Here is an 18,404-nt window from a genome sequence, read left to right as displayed (position 1 = left end):
CTAAGACCCGACACAGCCAAATAAATAAATAAATAGTCTTTAAAAAAAAAAAAAAAAAGTAAAAGTTTCACACTTGCTTCAAAACTAAAGTGTTAACTAACTTTTACCTAGGTGATAAATCTTGCCTTTATTCCTTCAATCAAGAAATTTCTACCCAAATTAGGAAATATAAAAATGTAACACAATTTACAATAATATTTTAATCAGTTTGGATGGTAGAAAAAGCAAGAGATCAACGAAGTAAATTTTACATTTATTTTGAATGCTGAATTTTCCAAGGTTTTCTGAAATAATAAAGCACTGCTGCTATTCATAATGGTGACCAGTGCTGCAGTATAATTAAAGAAATAGCAATGTCTCATTAAAAGCTGTTAACACTGCTATGCCTTGGGTCAAAACAGAAAACTGGCCCAACCTAAATAAAGTCCAATACCATGAAAATAATACCATATACTTATATAATGCTTTATAGTTTTCAAACATTTTTACTTCTTAAAAAGGCACAATAAGCCAAATTACAAAGAAAAATATTGATAAATTTATCCTATTAAAATTAATATATTTAAAAATATCTGCAAACATTCTAATTCGACTGATGCATGTAACAACCCACAGCAGTAGGACCAGCAAGTATTATTATCTCTATTCTATGGGTAAGACAACTGAGGCTAACAAAGAATGCTATCTTTAAATCACATAACTGTTAAAATAGCCGAGTCATTCAGAAGAATGATTTTGTTAAGAACAGAAAAGAAAAAAATAGGTCCTCCTAAATCACTTTGTTAATGTAAAATGGACATTTAAAATTTTAAATGATGATAGTTAATATTCTAACAGAGAAATCTGGTAAATAATAGACATTTATAGTATATAAATAAATTGGTATCTATAATCTGTTTTCACTTTAAGAAGAAAAAATTCAAGTTTTTTTCTTAAACATTACGAAAATAGTTCTTGAATAAGAATTCATTTGTCAGATAATATATTATTTCTTAACATATCCTAGTATACAAGTACATAGTTGAAGTCTCTGTGATATGGTAAATCATGTTTAATTTTGTTCTAAATGGTTAAAATGAAATGGTTAAAAGTAAATTTTGTGAGATAATTATATTTGTCCTAAAGCTAACATGTCAATATTCAAAGCACAACAGAGTTTTTTTTTTAATTTATTTTTGGCTGCATTAGGTCTTCGTTGCTGCACGTGGGCTACTTTAGTTGCGTCGAGTGGGGGCTACTCTTTGTTGCGGTGCACGGGCTTCTCATTGCGGTGGCTTCTCTTGTTGCAGAGCACGGGCTCTAGGCGCTCAGGCTTCAGTAGTTGTGGCACGCGGGCTCTAGAGCGCAGGCTCGGTAGTCATGGCGCATGGGCTTAGCTGCTCCGCGGCATGTGGGATCTTCCCAGACCAGGGCTTGAACCCATGTCCCCTGCATTGGCAGGCGGATTCTTAACCACTGAGCCACCAGGGAAGCCCCCAACATAGAGTTCAGAAGATGTCAGCCTCACGTATGAAAAAATTTTGCTATAAAATTTACATTAGATTAAATGCTACGCCTGGTGTGAAAAAGCTTCTTCCTAAGCATTTAACAAGACACTTATATTGGTGACATCTTTAAAGATATAAGAAGAGAGCAGGTCTCATCATTAATTCTGATTACACAGAAGATTCATTTTTAGCTAGGAATGGATAGCTCAGAAGGTTGACCAATAACAACTACAATTCATTAACATCAATTTTCTAGTTGATGCTCATCAATTGGTATTTTAGAAGATTTTACTTGAGAATATTCACAACATTAACAACAACAACAACAATAAACAAGGAAGAAAAAACAGAAGGAAGGAAACAGACTTAGTGCTGTCCAATACCATCATTGCAAATCTTACCAAAGACTGAACAGGAGGGAGCCTTAAACCTTTATACCCCATAAGATTCCTAAGAAATGTATCTGAGGCACACTGGCAGGGCAGTATGAAATGATTTTTACTGCCACTGGCCATATTGTACCTGTTCTGTGGATAATTAGAGTCCTTCAGTTTCCAAAGCTGTCAATCTGGCACCTTTCACGAGCACTATATTCACTTTAAATAAAACAAACAAAACAAAACAAAATTTATAATTCAAAGAACAAAAGAACTAAAAACAGAAACTACAAATTGCAGCAACTTTATAGTTGTGATATAAACCAACAAATAAGAAAAGTAAAATACCAGTAATAACTTACATTTTGAGATTCTTTGTTTGAACTCTATATCACAACTTTATAAAGTTTAAGCCAGATAGTTTAGGTACTTTTGTACTATACAAGTAAACACTTATATTTAAAAATTTCTTCATTGTATCAGTGTTGAAAGTTTTATATTACTTCATCTCGGTATTCAAATAGGTTTATAAAACTGCACTTTACTACAGATTCCATACACACCCAATATTGTGTCCTAAAATGTCTGGATGGCTAACTAGGAAAAAATAGGGAAAATGTGTGTTCATAATTATTAAAAATAAATAAATAAATAAATAAAACAATTTACATATATGCACCATACCTGCAGTTGACCATTTAATGAACTCAAGTCTTCTGCTTTCTTTTCTAAAGATTGAACCCAGACTTTTCTTTTTTGTCTACATCTTGAAGCTGCTGCTCTATTTCTTTCCAGAAACTTCCTCCTTTTTTCATCAGGATCTTCATTAGCTGCTCTTCTTCGACGACCAGTTGTATTTTGGGTCTGTGGAGTTGTGTGAGCTGGAGAAGCCTATAATAGACACAAATGAAAGTTTTTTATATTTGTACCTAGTGATTAAATTAACACAGGCAGTAAAGGGTGGCAAAGGTGAGAGACACTAATTTTATTTTCTAAGTCTCACTGTATACATCAATATTGTGGAGCAATGTGAAAATCACCCTGTGGTTTAATAAATTCCTTGAAATAAATGACCATTGCTAAAACAAGATTCTCACTAACTATCACAGTGAATGTATTCTTTAAAGTTTGTATAGTATTTTCATTTTTATAGAAATAATACAAAGAAATTAAAAATGCAATATAAATGGATCATGTACAGATCTTGTAGTTTTCCATCTTGTATTTTTCCAAGTGTACTTTTAAGCAAACATTGTGGTATTATTCAATCCTTTGATAATTATTAAGGTACTAAAATAAAAAATAACTTCCTATTTAAATTCATTATGAGAAACCATGTTTTCTATGCTATTTTTGAAATAAAAAAATAGCATTAAATCTGTAAATTTTCTTTAAAAATTGGCTTCTCTAAAATTAAGGAGTTGAAAGTACATACATATTTTAGTGTATTCAGCTCTTCTTCAAGTTTTTGAAATTTGGGGTCAGTCTTTTTCTAAGGGTCAGGTTCCTATAATTATTAATGCTCATTTTCCTGGTGGGTGGAATCCCACAGAGTCTAGATTTTCATTTTAATTGGTCCCCCTGCCCTGCCGGATCAGCCAGAGACAGAAATCTTCAGTCACTAGTGATACAGTCCAACCTCTCACAAATCCCAAAATTGTGCCACACAACACTTGAATACAGGAGACAGTATATGAACCCTTAGAAATAGTGCAAAAGAAACAGCACTTTGTGGCCACAGACACATGATCCAAAGAAGCAGCCTGAAAAACCAGTCTTTTACCTCTACTTAATGGTATTTTAAAATGATGTGAACAAAAACTTCTATCTTCTCTTAATCTATACAATAAGCAAAAATCTTAAAAACTTAAGATAAGTTCTGCAGGGAAATAACCTGAATTAGTTCTCACTCTACAAACTCCAAAAAATCAAAGTTATCATTCGTTTTCCAAGTAACTAGCATTAAATATTGTGAGGGTTATTTCGTTTATACTGTATTTTAATTGTAATTAAGATCAAGTATTAAATCAGATTCTTTTACCTACATAATTGCAATTTAATCTTTTAGAAAAATCTTTCTATGGCTGGCTGCAAGAATGGTAACTTTGAAATATTTTCTTTTCTTTATCCTCTTAACTTACTGATAATAGCAGGTTTTAAAATTTTACTGAATAGGAGAGAACAGTTTTTGTTTTTTGTTTTTAATTGACAACTTGGTTACTACAGCAAAGGCTAATCACAAGTACTGTAAGCAGAAACTATTACAGAGTTATATTTGTATATCATTACCCCTAACAAGGATTTGAGGCTACGTAGAAGCATATATTCCTCCTTCTCTCCCTCCTTCCAGTGATTCATTCATTCCACTTCATTGAAAAAAATACAGGAACTATGCTAGTGATACAGCCGTGAACAAACAGATAAAAGTCCTGCCTTCATGGAGCTTCATTCCAATACAATAAAATATAAAGCTATAAATGAAAACTAGATCCAGGAAAACTACAGTTAGTATAAGAAAATAAATTATATTCATTTATTTTCTTTTAAATAAACTTTTAAAGATGTAAAAGCCATACTAAGCTTACAGGCTGTACAAAGAAATAGTCATAAGCTGCATTCGGCTCATGAGCTAGTTTGCTAACCCCTGAATTATGACATGAGAACATACTCACTTTTCCTCTCTCTCTTGGCCCCTAAGTAAAGTTGCTTAGTGGACGACAACCACAACTACATTCCACTTTATCTTAAGTTTCACAAAGATAAAATACAGTAATCTAAATACCCATGCTTAGTAGGCAGTCTAAAACTTGCTGTGTAACTGTGTTTAATTGGAAAGTGTTACTTTTAAATGTGAATATTCTTTAAGTAGAGAAGATAAAAGGTCTAAATAGAGCTCAAACATTTAACAGAAATATAGTAATGCTTACTGTAGAAATATACTGCAGATATATAGAAATATCAATCATTTAATGGGCAGTAACAAATTAAAGGTAAGTGAAAAGGGCCTCTGGTATAAATAGCTGCCATTAAGCCTATCTGCTCCTTTGGTGTATTTCACAAATGTTAATTCAAGAATCGTTTGACTTATATTAGTAATATAATACCTATATACATTACTTGTTGAATACAATCAACAGAAAAAAAGTTTTCTTTAAAAAGTATTGATGGACATTATGCCATGTCAAACCAACATACAGACACTCAGAAACATTTACAGGGCGCCATGAGCAGTAACAACTGATTGATTATTTTTACTTATTTATTTTTTGTATCAATACTTTTACATTGAACTACCTTTTCCTAAGGCTTTTTATACACTTTTGGAATAAAAATTTTACCAGAAATTTTTTTTCAAAGCATATAGTCATTTAAGTTACACTGTGTTTTTTTTTTTTTTTTTTTTTTTAAGGATAACTGAGCACTGAATGATAAAAACAACACACATACCGGAGTTTCTGTAGTGGATGTGGCTGGCTGTTGTAATGACTGTGGTCGAGATTCCTCTGATTGAGTCCTAACCAGTCTGCTACCATGACCTTTGACAGTATCGCCATTGGTAACTGGAGGATGTTGCTGGGTCAAAGCAGCTTTTAATCTCTGAAATGCAAACACCAATTTAAAAAAAAGTTTCCTGCTTTCCACCCAAATCCAACTCCCAGCATACTCTTTGGTTAACCAAAAGAAATTACTTGTTAAGGAATACATACATACATTCGGCTTTAATATTAGTTTTGAGTTATCATATTCCACTGCGTTCCTAAATATCAGTAAGACAAACAGGACCTTTGGAAAGTTTGCCTGAGTCTTTTTTGTGTAGTACTACTAGAGGGTTCTGTACTTTGCTATTCCTAATCAATTTTGAGAAAAGAGTGAAAACTAAAAACACTGTTGACTGAAAATAACTAGATTTGTTCAAGCAAAACAAGTTAATAATGTATGTTTCACCTATTTTCTCCTATCCCATTCCTATATCCCATATCCCAGTCTTTTCAGGCTCTGCCTAGATTCTTAGACCTAAATATCTTCTTTTTCAGATTTGAGTCCATTTGATCTCTGCTTGCAGGTTTGATGTCACTGCTTACTTGGACAATGACCTGCTGTTGCATTTTTTAGGCCCCTGTACTGACTGTCAGACTGAACCTCCTCCTAGAACCCACAGCTGGGTTTGCCTCCCTTAGGTCTTCCCTGTCACCAGTAAGCAGACCTAGCTCCAAGTCTATCCCTTCTACTATGTTCCATTTTGCCAGTGAACGGTACCCAACTCACTGTCAGAGTATGGCAGATCTAGCGTTATAATGAAGCTCTAGACATTTATGGCTACTTCTTTAAAACAAAACAAAGAAAACACCATTTGAGTAAAGCTTATTATTCTATCAGCAAAAATATATGAGGTGTCTTATCTCCCCAACCAGACAGTAAGCTCTTTAAGAGCAGAGATTGCCTTTTATTTCTTTGCATCCCTTTTAGCAACTGGTACATTGATTTGCTACAAATATATTTGCTAATGGACAGAAATTGGTTTCTTTGAAAATGGCACATGGGATCTTTGGGGTGGTTTTATTGTTATGATCTATAAATATGAAATAATTAGCACAAAATAGTCATATTATAGTATCTTGGCAATGAAAGGGATCTCAGGGATCTGAGAGACCTGGGACTATTATTGATGATATTGTTCTTAATAACTCAGAAGTAGACCTTGAGCTCAAAATATAGTTTTATAACAAAATCTGGTGAAGAGATATGTCATTACATTTTCCTAAGATCCACACTCAGGTGCATATGTGGTGGGGAGGGAGGTTACAAATACTGATACAAGAACTATGCTGCAGTCTACCCAGTGCTTCCCACACTTCCTAGAAGTCAATTAACTGCCTTGGCATCACATGCTAAAAACAGATTCTTGGCAACCTTTCCTCTTTTCTTTCCCTGGAAATAGCATAAAGGAGTAGATAATAGAGAAGAGCTTTAGAAAAAGTCTCCCAAATGATTCTAATACAATTGTTTTCATTTATTCCAACTAAGAACAATTTAGAAAATTTGTAATTTCTTTATTTTCACCTGTACATATCTTCTTACCATCTATAATTGATCCAGATCCCTTAAAAACTGAAGCACAGGACTTCCCTGGTGGCACAGTGGTTAAGAATCCCCCTGCCAATGCAGGGGACACGGGTTCAATCCCTGGTCCGGGAAGATCCCACATGCCACAGAGCAACTAAGCCTGTGCACCACAACTACTGAGCCTGTGCTCTAGAACCCGCAAGCCACAACTACTGAGCCCACAAGCCACAACTATCGAAACCCGCGTGCCCTAGAGCCCTCGCACCGCAACTACTGAGCCCACATGCTGCAACCACTGAAGCCCACATACCTACAGCCTGTGCTCCACAACAGGCAAAGCCCCCGCTTGCCGCAAACAGAGAAAGCAGCGCGCAGCAATTAAGACCCAACACAGCCAAAAAATAATAATTAAAAAAAAAACTGAAGCATATATGAAAAGATCAAAATTTCCACTGAAGCAGTAATTCTAACTAGACAAGTGTTAATGGACATTTTCTACTGCTAATCATTGTAGATTCTGGGTATGATTTTAAAAACAAAGTCAGTAGTGTAAAAAATGTTCTGTTGAGGTGTAAGTTACATACAGTAAAATGACCTCTTTTTAGTGTACAGTTCTGTGAGTTTCAACAAGCACATACGGTCGTGCAACCACCCCCTACAATCAGGATACAGAACAGTTCTATTACCTTCCCAAACTTTCCTCATGCTTCTTTCCTGTCACACTCTCCTCCCACCCACAGCCCCTGGAAACCACTAGTCTGTTTTCTGATCCCCAAAGTTTTGCCTTTTCCAGAATGTCATATAAATGGAATCATACAGTGTATAGCCTTTTGAATCTGGCTTCTTTCCTTTAGCATAATGCACTTGAGATCCATCCCTGTTGTTGCATTATCAGTAGTTTTTCAATGAGTTTCTAATAAACAGTATTCTGATTTTACAGATTAGGACACTAGAGATCATTTGCCCAAGGTCACACAGCCATTAAGCTAGTTAAAATCCTAGATTTGAACGTGGATCTCCTTAATTTCAAAGTGCACAGTTTTTCCATGGCATCATGTTACATATGTTATCCTACCAAAAAAAAAAGAAAGAAAAAAGGAAAAATCAAGAAAGAAAAAAGAAAAAGGAAAAAATTAAGGAAGATAATCTGAGGCTGGATGGCTTGACGATTCAGAAGACAACCACAAGGGAATTCCCTGGCAGTCCAGTGGCTAGGACTCCACGCTTTCACTGCCATGGGCCCGGGTTCAATCCCTGGTTGGGGAACTAAGATCTCGCAAGCCACGCGGCATGAAAGACAACCACAAAGGATTAGGAATGCCAAGTCTGATACTGCAACTGCTAAAGTCATGTCACTCTAGGATCAGGTATGTTTTTTCCATCTTTTCTGACTGAATACTTCTTTATGAATTGCAAATAGCACCACAATATGTAAAGTCCTAGTATCTTCACAGGTTAGTATATGTAATGTATACCATATACATATTAGCATACATAATGTATACAGCTGAGAAGACACTTTACTGTTTAGAATTTAACTCTGCCTCAAACAATCTGTGTGACTCTGAACAAATCATTTCAACCTATGAGTCTGTTTCCTTGTCTGTAAAATTGGGAACAATGATAATTTCCTTGCAGGGCTGAGGTAAAGATTAAATATAATATGCAAAATTACCTGACTCATAAAAGGATTTCTTTTTTTAAAATTATTTTTATTTATTTATGGCTGTGTTGGGTCTTCGTTTCTGTGGGAGGGCCTTCTCCAGTTGCGGCAAGCGGGGGCCACTCTTCATCGCGGCGCGCGGGCTTCTCACTATCGCGGCCTCTCTTGTTGCGGAGCACAGGCTCCAGACGTGCAGGTTCAGTAGTTGTGGCTCACGGGCCCAGGTGCTCCGCGGCATGTGGGATCTTCCCAGCCCAGGGCTCGAACCCGTGTCCCCTGCATTGGCAGGCAGACTCTCAACCACTGCGCCATCAGGGAAGCCCCCAAAGGATTTCTTAAATATCAACTTCCTTTTTACTTTTTTAAAAAATTATTTATTTTATTTATTTTTGGCTGCACTGGGTCTTTGTTGCGGCGCACAGGATCTTTTGTTGTCGTGTGCGGGCTTCTCTCTAGTTGTGGCATGCGGGTTTTCTCTTCTCTAGTTGTGGCACACAGGCTCCAGGGTGCGTGGGCTCTGTAGTGGTGTGTGGGTTCCAGAGTGCGTGGGCTCTGTAGTTTGCGGCACGCGGGCTCTAATTGAGGCACGCGAGCTCAGTAGTTGTGGCGCGCGGGCTTAGTTGCCCTGAGGCATGATGTGGGATCTTAGTTCCCTGACCAGGGATCGAACCCACGTCCCCTGCATTGTAAGGCGGATTCTTTACCACTGGACCACCAGGGAAGTCCCTTCCTTACTTTTTTCAAAAACAGCTATTGAGGCCTCTATTTTTTTAGCACAGGTGTCAGGGTGAGGACACCAAATAATCAGGAAAGTCCCTATACTTTTGTATTTTCAAAATATACTTAGAGGGAAAAAAGTACTTAGGGGTTCATCTTAAGGACTGGTTTAGCTTCAGACATATTTTATTATGGAAAATGTATTCTCAAGACCATGTGATACACTGCATCTTTCAGAATCCAAGTCAGATTCCTGGTTCCTTTTTTTCTTCCTTCTTTTTTAAACAAGCAGAAATGACCACATTAGCAGCTAAGATCCAGGAAACTGGGACACTCATAACTGATGGGCTAATGTGGAAGTGGATGGATTAAAATTAATTAGGTAGGTGACCAAAGCCAGTAGTTGGCTGTAATCAGGTAGGAATACTTAGGCTAAATGGTCAAAGAACTGAAAGTAAAAAGACTGGAGTCTGAAAGTGTGGGTCACATAAACAGAAGGGGGAGGATCTGAGTGTGCATACTTATATCTTTTAAAAACCAGTCTACAGAGTTAGGTTAGGGCTTTCATTTCTGGATATATAAATATACATAAATATACATATTGGTTGAGATGTGAAGCTTGGTAAATTATGTGTTGGTAAAACATTTTTAAGTCCTTAGGTAGAAAACACAGAAGAGCATTTAAAGTTTTATAGTGAAAAGCTTAACTCTTAGAATTAATGAAATACAGTAACTGCACATAGGGGAGTCTGAAGTACATAAACATCACTCTCTTGAATAATCTTTAGTAGGGCAAGTTACTACCTTATAGAGCACTTAAAAGCAGCATTCATTATCCTCTCTTGACTGCCCTAGGGTATACAGTACTCATCTAGGGAGGAAGCTCTAATGTTTACTCCATGCTGTTACATTGATTACGATGGGTCTAACTTGGAAAAGTGTGCCACTGGGTACAAAATGTAAGAAAAAGATTTTCAAGGGTTAATTAACACTGCTTTGAACTGCAGATTTTTTTTTTTAAACAGCAATAAAACACACGTACACTAAAAAAAATTACACTGGGTTAGGTGAAGAAAGTTGTCATTAAATAGTGATTCATATACATTTTACAACTAATATAAAGATATCTAGAATCCACCCACATATATGTTAGAGATATTTTAAAGAAGGGCAACTATTTGGTCCCCCCCAAATTAATGAAAACATATAAATATAATATTTATTTTACAGTAGAAATTTGGAGCTAATCAATTAGTTCAATTACCACCTTACAGATAAAGAAACTAAGGCCCAAAGAGTGAAGTTACTTCCCAGAATCACAGAGCAAGTTATAAGAGAAACAGAGCTAGGACCAGAAATTCTGTCTGTTGACTCTTACTTCACTGAACAAACATATTTTAAACAAAAGTTTTTCCAAACTAGAGCTTTTGTCTAATATTAAGTATTCTAAGTATATTTTAGTAATCATTAAGAAGAGTATCAGACATTGGTCAGTCCATTACTAAGATCAAAATTTCTATCAATAGAGAAATCTAGTTAAGTAAATAAAGATTGAATACTCAGAGAAAGTAAATAAGATTTAACAAGTCTATATTCTCTAACATGTACAATAAAAGCTAGGCATAATTTTAATTTTAAACTAAAGGTATACACTGAAAGAAAACTAAAATCTTTATTACTATATTTCTAAGCAGACTTAGTGCTTTAATGTTGAGTTAAATTTTAGTGTTGTAAAATTCAACTACTATGTTGAAAACTTTTTTCTTAGAGATTGTGTCAATTAAAGAGTAAATAGTCTGTTGTGCTGACCAATCTGACATTCATCTTAAGAGGTTATCTACTAAAAATAATCTGTTATTCAACTTCTATGTTATATGTTGTACCCCTGAAAACAAATTTTATCACATCTGTCAGAACTTGGTAGGAAGAAACTACTCTATCATAGTTCAAAGAAAAAACACAATGTTCTCTAGAAACAATTTATGAAAAAGTCAGATCCATATTTCATATGTGCCACAAAAGCTCATCAGAGTAATAACCCTCCTTCTCCGGGGTGTTATCCTACCATCTGCTGCTCTATTACTTATCTTTATTTTGCAACTAATTAACAGCATAATCTTCTAAATTCAGCAAGTTAATTATCATTATTGTAGTCTTTGCAGCATCATCAGTCCTCATGAAATCTTGTCTCCCCACCCCCAGAGAACATACGAAAATGAAGTACGTTGGGAGAGAGTCTGTTTCTTTGGAGTGGGCTCATTAGGTGTTTGCTGATTCGCTTGGCGTGCAGAGGCAGGTCAGAAGAATTCTGCTGAACATGAAGTTCCATGCAGGGCCCAACTAAGATAATGTAGGTTTCTGAACATTTGCCAAGATGCCCTCTGTCAGCTCTCAGTAGAAACCCCCTGCAGAAAACCTACCGGCTACCCGCTGTGTGCAAAGATATCTCTCAGTTTGTTACACAAGTCTTACAGGAATGATTCTGGGGAATACTACTTAGATACTTTACTAAATCTTCTTAAACAAAACTCCTGGATGGTTAACATTTTCTTATTCAGAAGTTACTTTTTGATTACAAATATTACATAGGAAATTTGTTTTATTATAAGAGTAACACAGATAGCAAATATCTGTGGTTTAATGTGCTTAATGACCAACAAAACCCCTAAACCTAAATCTGGTGAGATCCAGTGAAATTTTGTGAAAATAGTAGATAAAAGGAATTTTCCTAGAGTATTAAAATATACTAGGTAATCTTGTATTTGTGGACCCCCACATATATTTTTTAAAACTATGCTTACTTTTCCAAACACTTAAAGTTTTTAAAAAACAAAACATAACACAACTTGTTCTGAAGAAATTTCTTTAGCAAAAAAGAAGGATCTTATTTAAATATTTATAGTAGACACAAACACAATGCATATAAATCTTCCTGTAAGCACTGGGCATCTGAAAATCAGGGCACCACAAAAGCATCCTTGGCTATCTTAGGATACAAATAAGTTTCTCTTCAGCTGTAGTGTGCTCCTCATTCTTATGTGTTCCAATGCTGCCATTTCTCAAACATTATTTTTTAACCACATTTTAGCACAATCACCATTGCTGCACTATTTAGCATGTCATTAACAGATTGTGACCACAAAGGTCAAACAAATCCTTAACAGAGATGCAGAATCAAGCAGGGAGGATATTTAAATATTATCAAAGAGTTGAAAACAACAAAGCAAAATCCAATTGAAGCAGTGAAAGAAGAAATTATAAGTTTTGCTGGGGTGCTACAGACTGGTAAACAGTCAGAAAAATTATTTAATGTGTAACGTGAATCTAGGGGATGTGAGCTGGAGACCACTCATTTGGAGAGCATGGAACTGGAATTCTATCACTGATAGAAAGAATTAAGTCCCATGATCGTTTATCTGATCATTAAGAAACCTCTGTGTGGGGGCTTCCCTGGTGGCTCAGTGGTTGAGAATCTGCCTGCCAATGCAGGGGACACGGGTTCGAGCCCTGGTCTGGGAAGATCCCACATGCCGCGGAGCAACTAGGCCCATGAGCCACAATTACTGAGCCTGCGCGTCTGGAGCCTGTGCTCCGCAACAAGAGAGGCCGCAATAATGAGAGGCCCACGCACAGCGATGAAGAGTGGCCTCCGCTTGCCACAACTAGAGAAAGCCCTTGCACAGAAACGAAGACCCAACACAGCCATAAATAAATAAATTAATTAATTAAAAAAAAAGAAACCTCTGTGCAATGGGATATGAACCTAGTCTCAACTTTCTCCCGTTAGAATTATACAATTATTTCTTTATTTAGTAAATCTTTTTTTTTTAGCCCTTTGATGCTTAATAAAGTAATCAGTGACACTGACATTTTAATCTAAATTTAGAAACAATCTGTAACTATTTTGTATTTTATGTTACAAATGTATCTAAAATAACTTGCCACATAGAGTAAGAGACTGCCCTTGGATTTCAGTTTTAAATGTTTGAGATTGATTTAGTCCTGTGATTTTAGTTGGAAGAACTAAGATAATCTTACTAAGCCTCTTAATAATACAGGAATATTTAAGAAAACCAACCCTCATTATATCTATATTTAAGAGTTATTGAATTACTTGGGAAAGTATGGTAGACAATGAGGTACCTATAGAGAAAACAGGATATATTAAGTTTAAAATGAAGTTTAGCATGTTTAATTTTATTTTAAGCCCTTTAAAAGTGATCGCTATACAACTGGATTTATAAATTGGCTTTGAGAACTTAGGGAAGAAATAAGTTTTTGAATTTGTAACTTTATTTTTAAAAAGCAGACTCTCAATAATGGTTTTTGTGCACAAAAGTCACCATCAAGGGTATCAAAAAACTGAAAACAAGAGCCAAACACCTCATTGATACAATATAATCCTAACTGCCATACCTGTTGGAAAAAAAAAATCAATAATGGCATATTAAAAAGATAAGAAGACTTTTTTTTTTTTACTCTCTTGATGATCATTGGAAACATTTGCAAGAAAAATCTCAAAACTTAAGATCACATCTGCTGAATTTCTTAGTACCCAAGAAATGTTTGTTAAATAAATAACAATCATTAGAAATAACTGTTAAATGAGGCTGACGCAAAATAAATGAACATGAATTAAACTACAAAACCCAAACTATTTCCGGGTTATTCCCAAAGGTTGGTAGATTTGTTTTGTACTTATACCAATATATAAGTATACTTGATAATGATGATAATGATAGTCAAGCACTGAAAATTCTTCAATCAAACTGATTCACTGGACAATCAAATATACTAAAGGTGGTACGTTACCAAACCACAATGTAATTTAATTAATACAGAAATCAATAAGAAACAGATAAAAAGCCCTGAAATATTTGGAAATTATACACTACACTCTTAAATAACCCACAGTTCAAGGAAGAAATCACAAGGGAAATTAGAAAATAAATAATAAAAATACAGCATATCAAAATTTGTGCACAGAGACAAATTTATAGCTTAAAATGTCTATATGAGAAAGGTAAAAAGATTTAAATCAATAATCTAAGCTTCTACTTTAAGAAGCTAAAAAAAGATAAGCAAATTAAACCCAATTAAGTAGACGAAAGAAAATATAAAAGTAGCAATCAATGATAATACAGTATACCATTAAGAAAAATAAAGGCAAGCTACAGACTGAGAAAATATTCGTGAGATATGTATATATACATATCTACATATAAATTTGTATCTAGAATATATATAAAGAATTCCTATAACACAATAGTAAAAGACAAGTAACCAAATTTAAAGAATGAGCAAAAAATATCACAAATAATGTCTGGCTAATTGGAAATGTAAACTGAAACCAAGAGATGCAGCCACAATCTCCTAGAATGTCTACAATAAAAACAACAGACAAAACCAAATGTCTGCAAAAATGTGGGAACAACTGGAATTCCCATACACTGCTGGTAGGAATGTAAACCTTTGGCAAAAGGTCTGGCAATTTATTATAAAGTTATATGTATACCTACTCTCTGACTCAGCAATTCCACTCTTAAGTAGATAAACTAAATGAAAATATACATCCACAAAGAGAGTTATACAAGAATGTGCATACGAGCTTTATTCACAACAGCTAAATACTAAAAACCATTCAAGTGTCCACCAACAGGAGAATGGATAAAGAAATTGTGGTATACTCACACAATGGAAAACTACTCAGCAATAAAAAGAAACAAAGTTTGATACACGCAACAACATGGATAAATATCATAGACATATGCTTAGCTGAACACAAGAGTATATATTGATTCCATTTACATTGCTGGTGACAAATATAAGAACAGTTGGGGGTGGTGGACTGATTGGGAAGGGAAATAAAGAAACATGATGGGTAGATGTTAATGTTCTATACCATAACGGGTGTGAGTTACATGAATGCACTTAAACTGTACAGATAAAATCAGTCCATTTCAATCTATGTAAATTTTACATTAAGAAAGCCTTATTAAAAAATAATTGAGTGAGGGTAGGGAGTGGTCTGAGGTACAGATAAAACAAGAATGGCAGTTATATCGCTAATAAGTGAAGCTGGATGATGGGTACATGGGGGTCCATTATAGAAACCTATTTATTTTGTATGTGTTTGAATTGTTCCATAACAAAAAGCTTAAAAAAAAAAAAGGAAATGGACTAATTTGAGTCTTCTTATTTAATTAAAAACAGGACAATCTTATTTACTATCCCAATTAAAATAGGCAATCACCTAAATATGGCTATTTTATATGTTAACAATATTCTAATAAGAAATTTAATTGGACTGTTAAATTTAAGTGGGGCAATCTGTGACTTCCCCATGCTATTTTGGGGCTTTCAACCAATAACTGTTTCTCATATATAAATTTGTGAAATGTAGCTTTGGTATTTTTTAATATACAAGCATACAAAACACTTTTATTCTTATTAAATTTCTTAGCGATTAAAAGAAAAAGTTATTCAGGGAAGTTTACTAGTTTCTACAAATATGGCCTAATCTTTTATAGCCAAAAGTATTTCTTTAAATCTGATTTGTTCCATTGGAATTAATTTGTGGGAAAAAAAGTCCACTGAATATGTAAAAATATTTTTAGATACAGTGTACAACAACAGGATCTCTTTAACTTCTATTTCTACTCTACTCAGTTTCACTAATTGAATTTTTCATTAGAACAGTTATGTTTAAAGTAGGAAGTGTAAAACACATTCCCAGTGAAGCTCTTCTGCTATCAAGTGGAAAAGATTCATCTTAGTTATTTCCATGACTTTGACCTGAACATGCTGTTATGTGAAAAATTCCCCTCTTGGGTTTTCAAGTTCCCTCACCACAATCAATAACCAGCTAATTTTAATACTCTTAAACCAACTATTATTCATTCAGATGGTATATAAGTTTTGGCTGTTAAAAAAAAAGTTATCCCATGCCAATTTCAGATTGATTATTTGCACTAATGGAGAATAGCAGTAAAAAATTTAAAGCCTTGTGATAATATTGATACATAATGGCTTTCATGTGTACAGATTTATATTATTAGTATAGTGCCTAGCATAGAACTGAAACAAATAATAGGTGTCTAAAAACTATCTATCGATTCATTGGTTGTAGTTAAGAAGAATTAGCTTTAAAGTGTGTTAGACTATAGAAGGGAGAATTACACTAAACCAACCCCCCGCACTCCCCATCCCACAGCAGCAGCTTCAGATCTTCTACCAAGAAAATTAGCAAGTTAGTAGGATTTGGGGCTAAGAGAGACCCCAGAAATCAAAGTTTAACCCCTTTATTTCACAGATGAGGAAAATGAGTCTCAGAAAAGTTAAAGTGGCTTGATTAGGGGTACTGAAGAGCAGAATCAGGATTAAAATGAAAATATGTCTCTTGATTCCTACTCTATAGTTCATTCCTTACCACCAATTTCTTAGTGTCTGAAACATAACTCAAAAATATGGTTTTTCTTTATATTATGTGTAATGTTTACTAACTCATATACTATTTCAGAATTCTAGTTAATTCTGTTCTACTCATTTGTATGACTGTTTACAACCACTCATTATATCAGCACTGCCTTCAGATGATTACTTCTAGTTTCAGCTGCAATATCTCTAGCCTCCAGCAGGAGGAGAATTTATCTAAAAAGCCACACCAAAAATCAGACAAACCAATGACAAGAACTAGAACTTTACTTCCAATCCATTCATTTGCTTTAAAGTATCAGTAGCTTGTCACTAAGCTAATGAAAGCTTTCCTTTTCCAAATTTTCTGGTTCTTCTGTAATGTAATACAGTCCATGATTTTATAAAATTTGATCTAAATTGTGCATTTGAAGTGGGCTTTAATGGAAAAAACTAATTCAAAACAGGCTCAAGAAATGTATAGAACAAATAAAATCTTGCTTACCATTTTTGCTTCTGACTGTACTGGCTGAGGAGAGGAAGGACCTGGAATTCCCGGAACACTAGGCACCATGGTGACTGGTCGAACAAGCTATGCAGAAGATATTGAAAAATAATTGCTAGAGAATATATTCAAAATGAGATTTGTACTTTTATTTGCACAATGGCTGCTATAATAATTTACATATTATAATCAATATATAAGGTATGAATATTTACATGACTATACTATACATTAATAGAAAATGTATATTAATATTTATATTATTAATATAAATATAATTGATATAATTATTGAGACTTCAGAATTAGAAAACTGTATCTCTATCTGAACCCTTATTGATCTTAATCCTGATTTATCCTTCAAAAGTTGTCAAATTTTCTGAGACACTCACTTTCCTAATCTTCAATTTTCATAATTCCTTTTTTTAAATGATTCCTTCTTATAGAAAATAATATTTAAAGTGATTGATGCAAAATTTCTCACAGATCTGTCACATTTCCATTTTGAATATGAAAGGAAAGAATGTTAAAACTTGTATAACTAGGCATAAAAAGTAATTTCAACAATGAACTTTGCTTTTCTAAAATATATACATATAAAATTTCTAAAATATACAATGAAAGTTCTTTGATATATTAATATAAAGCATGACAAAGAAGAACTTGATGACCTCTAATAATTCCTCTAATAATAATATGTAACAGATTTTTCTGGTTTTTGCCTTTTTTAAAAAACCTAATATCAACACTGAATGATTAATTATTATGTACCTAATTATTATGTACATTATTATGTACCTCCTCTTTTTCATTTCAGTTTCTCTCATCACAGTTACATTTAACAGGATAACCATACAATCCCAGATACAGGACAAGGATGTTTCCCCCTCGAAAATATCCTCAGAAAAGAGGAGGTAGTCACCTTATATTTGAGTCCTAATAAAATCTCTTTCTGAACAACAAAGTTCTGTTTGAAGACAACATATTATCTTGAAATTATTTCAATCAGTGCTAATTTTGGATACTTAGAAAGGTCACTTGGAAGAACTAGTTAATAACAAAAATAAATATTTAACATTAATTTTAGTATTATTTCTGAGGATATAATCTCACCAAAGTGTTAGATGTTACTGTGAGGAGGCTTTTAAAACTAATTTTTAAAAGCTATACAGTAAGTGA

General features: G+C 34.2%; 1 protein-coding gene and 1 long non-coding RNA gene across 10 annotated transcripts in view; one reads left to right on the top strand and one right to left on the bottom strand.

Annotated features, from left to right (window-relative positions):
• LOC309631410 overlaps positions 1 to 18,404 on the top strand; it is a 187,596-nt gene that overhangs the window by 55,294 nt on the left and 113,898 nt on the right. Inside the window, exon 4 of one of the 4 annotated variants that reach the window (XR_014246250.1) lies at positions 18,043 to 18,139. The exons of the other annotated variants lie outside the window; for them this stretch is intronic. This is a non-coding gene — a long non-coding RNA (uncharacterized lncRNA). The remainder of the gene's footprint in view (positions 1 to 18,042; positions 18,140 to 18,404) is intronic. 4 annotated transcript variants of the gene reach the window in all.
• Positions 1 to 18,404, bottom strand: part of ATF2 (activating transcription factor 2) — an 82,860-nt gene that overhangs the window by 14,805 nt on the left and 49,651 nt on the right. For all 6 annotated transcript variants that reach the window (XM_082397710.1, XM_082397715.1, XM_082397713.1 and 3 more), the window contains 3 exons: positions 17,227 to 17,313; positions 5,312 to 5,461; positions 2,549 to 2,755 (listed from right to left, as the gene is read on the bottom strand). In XM_082397710.1, coding sequence (XP_082253836.1) covers positions 2,549 to 2,755; positions 5,312 to 5,461; positions 17,227 to 17,313 — 444 coding nt within the window. The remainder of the gene's footprint in view (positions 1 to 2,548; positions 2,756 to 5,311; positions 5,462 to 17,226; positions 17,314 to 18,404) is intronic.

The sequence above is a fragment of the Balaenoptera borealis genome, assembly GCF_965194805.1.
Source record: "Balaenoptera borealis genome assembly, chromosome: 6".
Lineage (NCBI taxonomy): Eukaryota > Metazoa > Chordata > Mammalia > Artiodactyla > Balaenopteridae > Balaenoptera > Balaenoptera borealis.
Note: the sequence above shows the minus strand (reverse complement) of the source record. Positions and strands in the feature narration are given on the sequence as shown.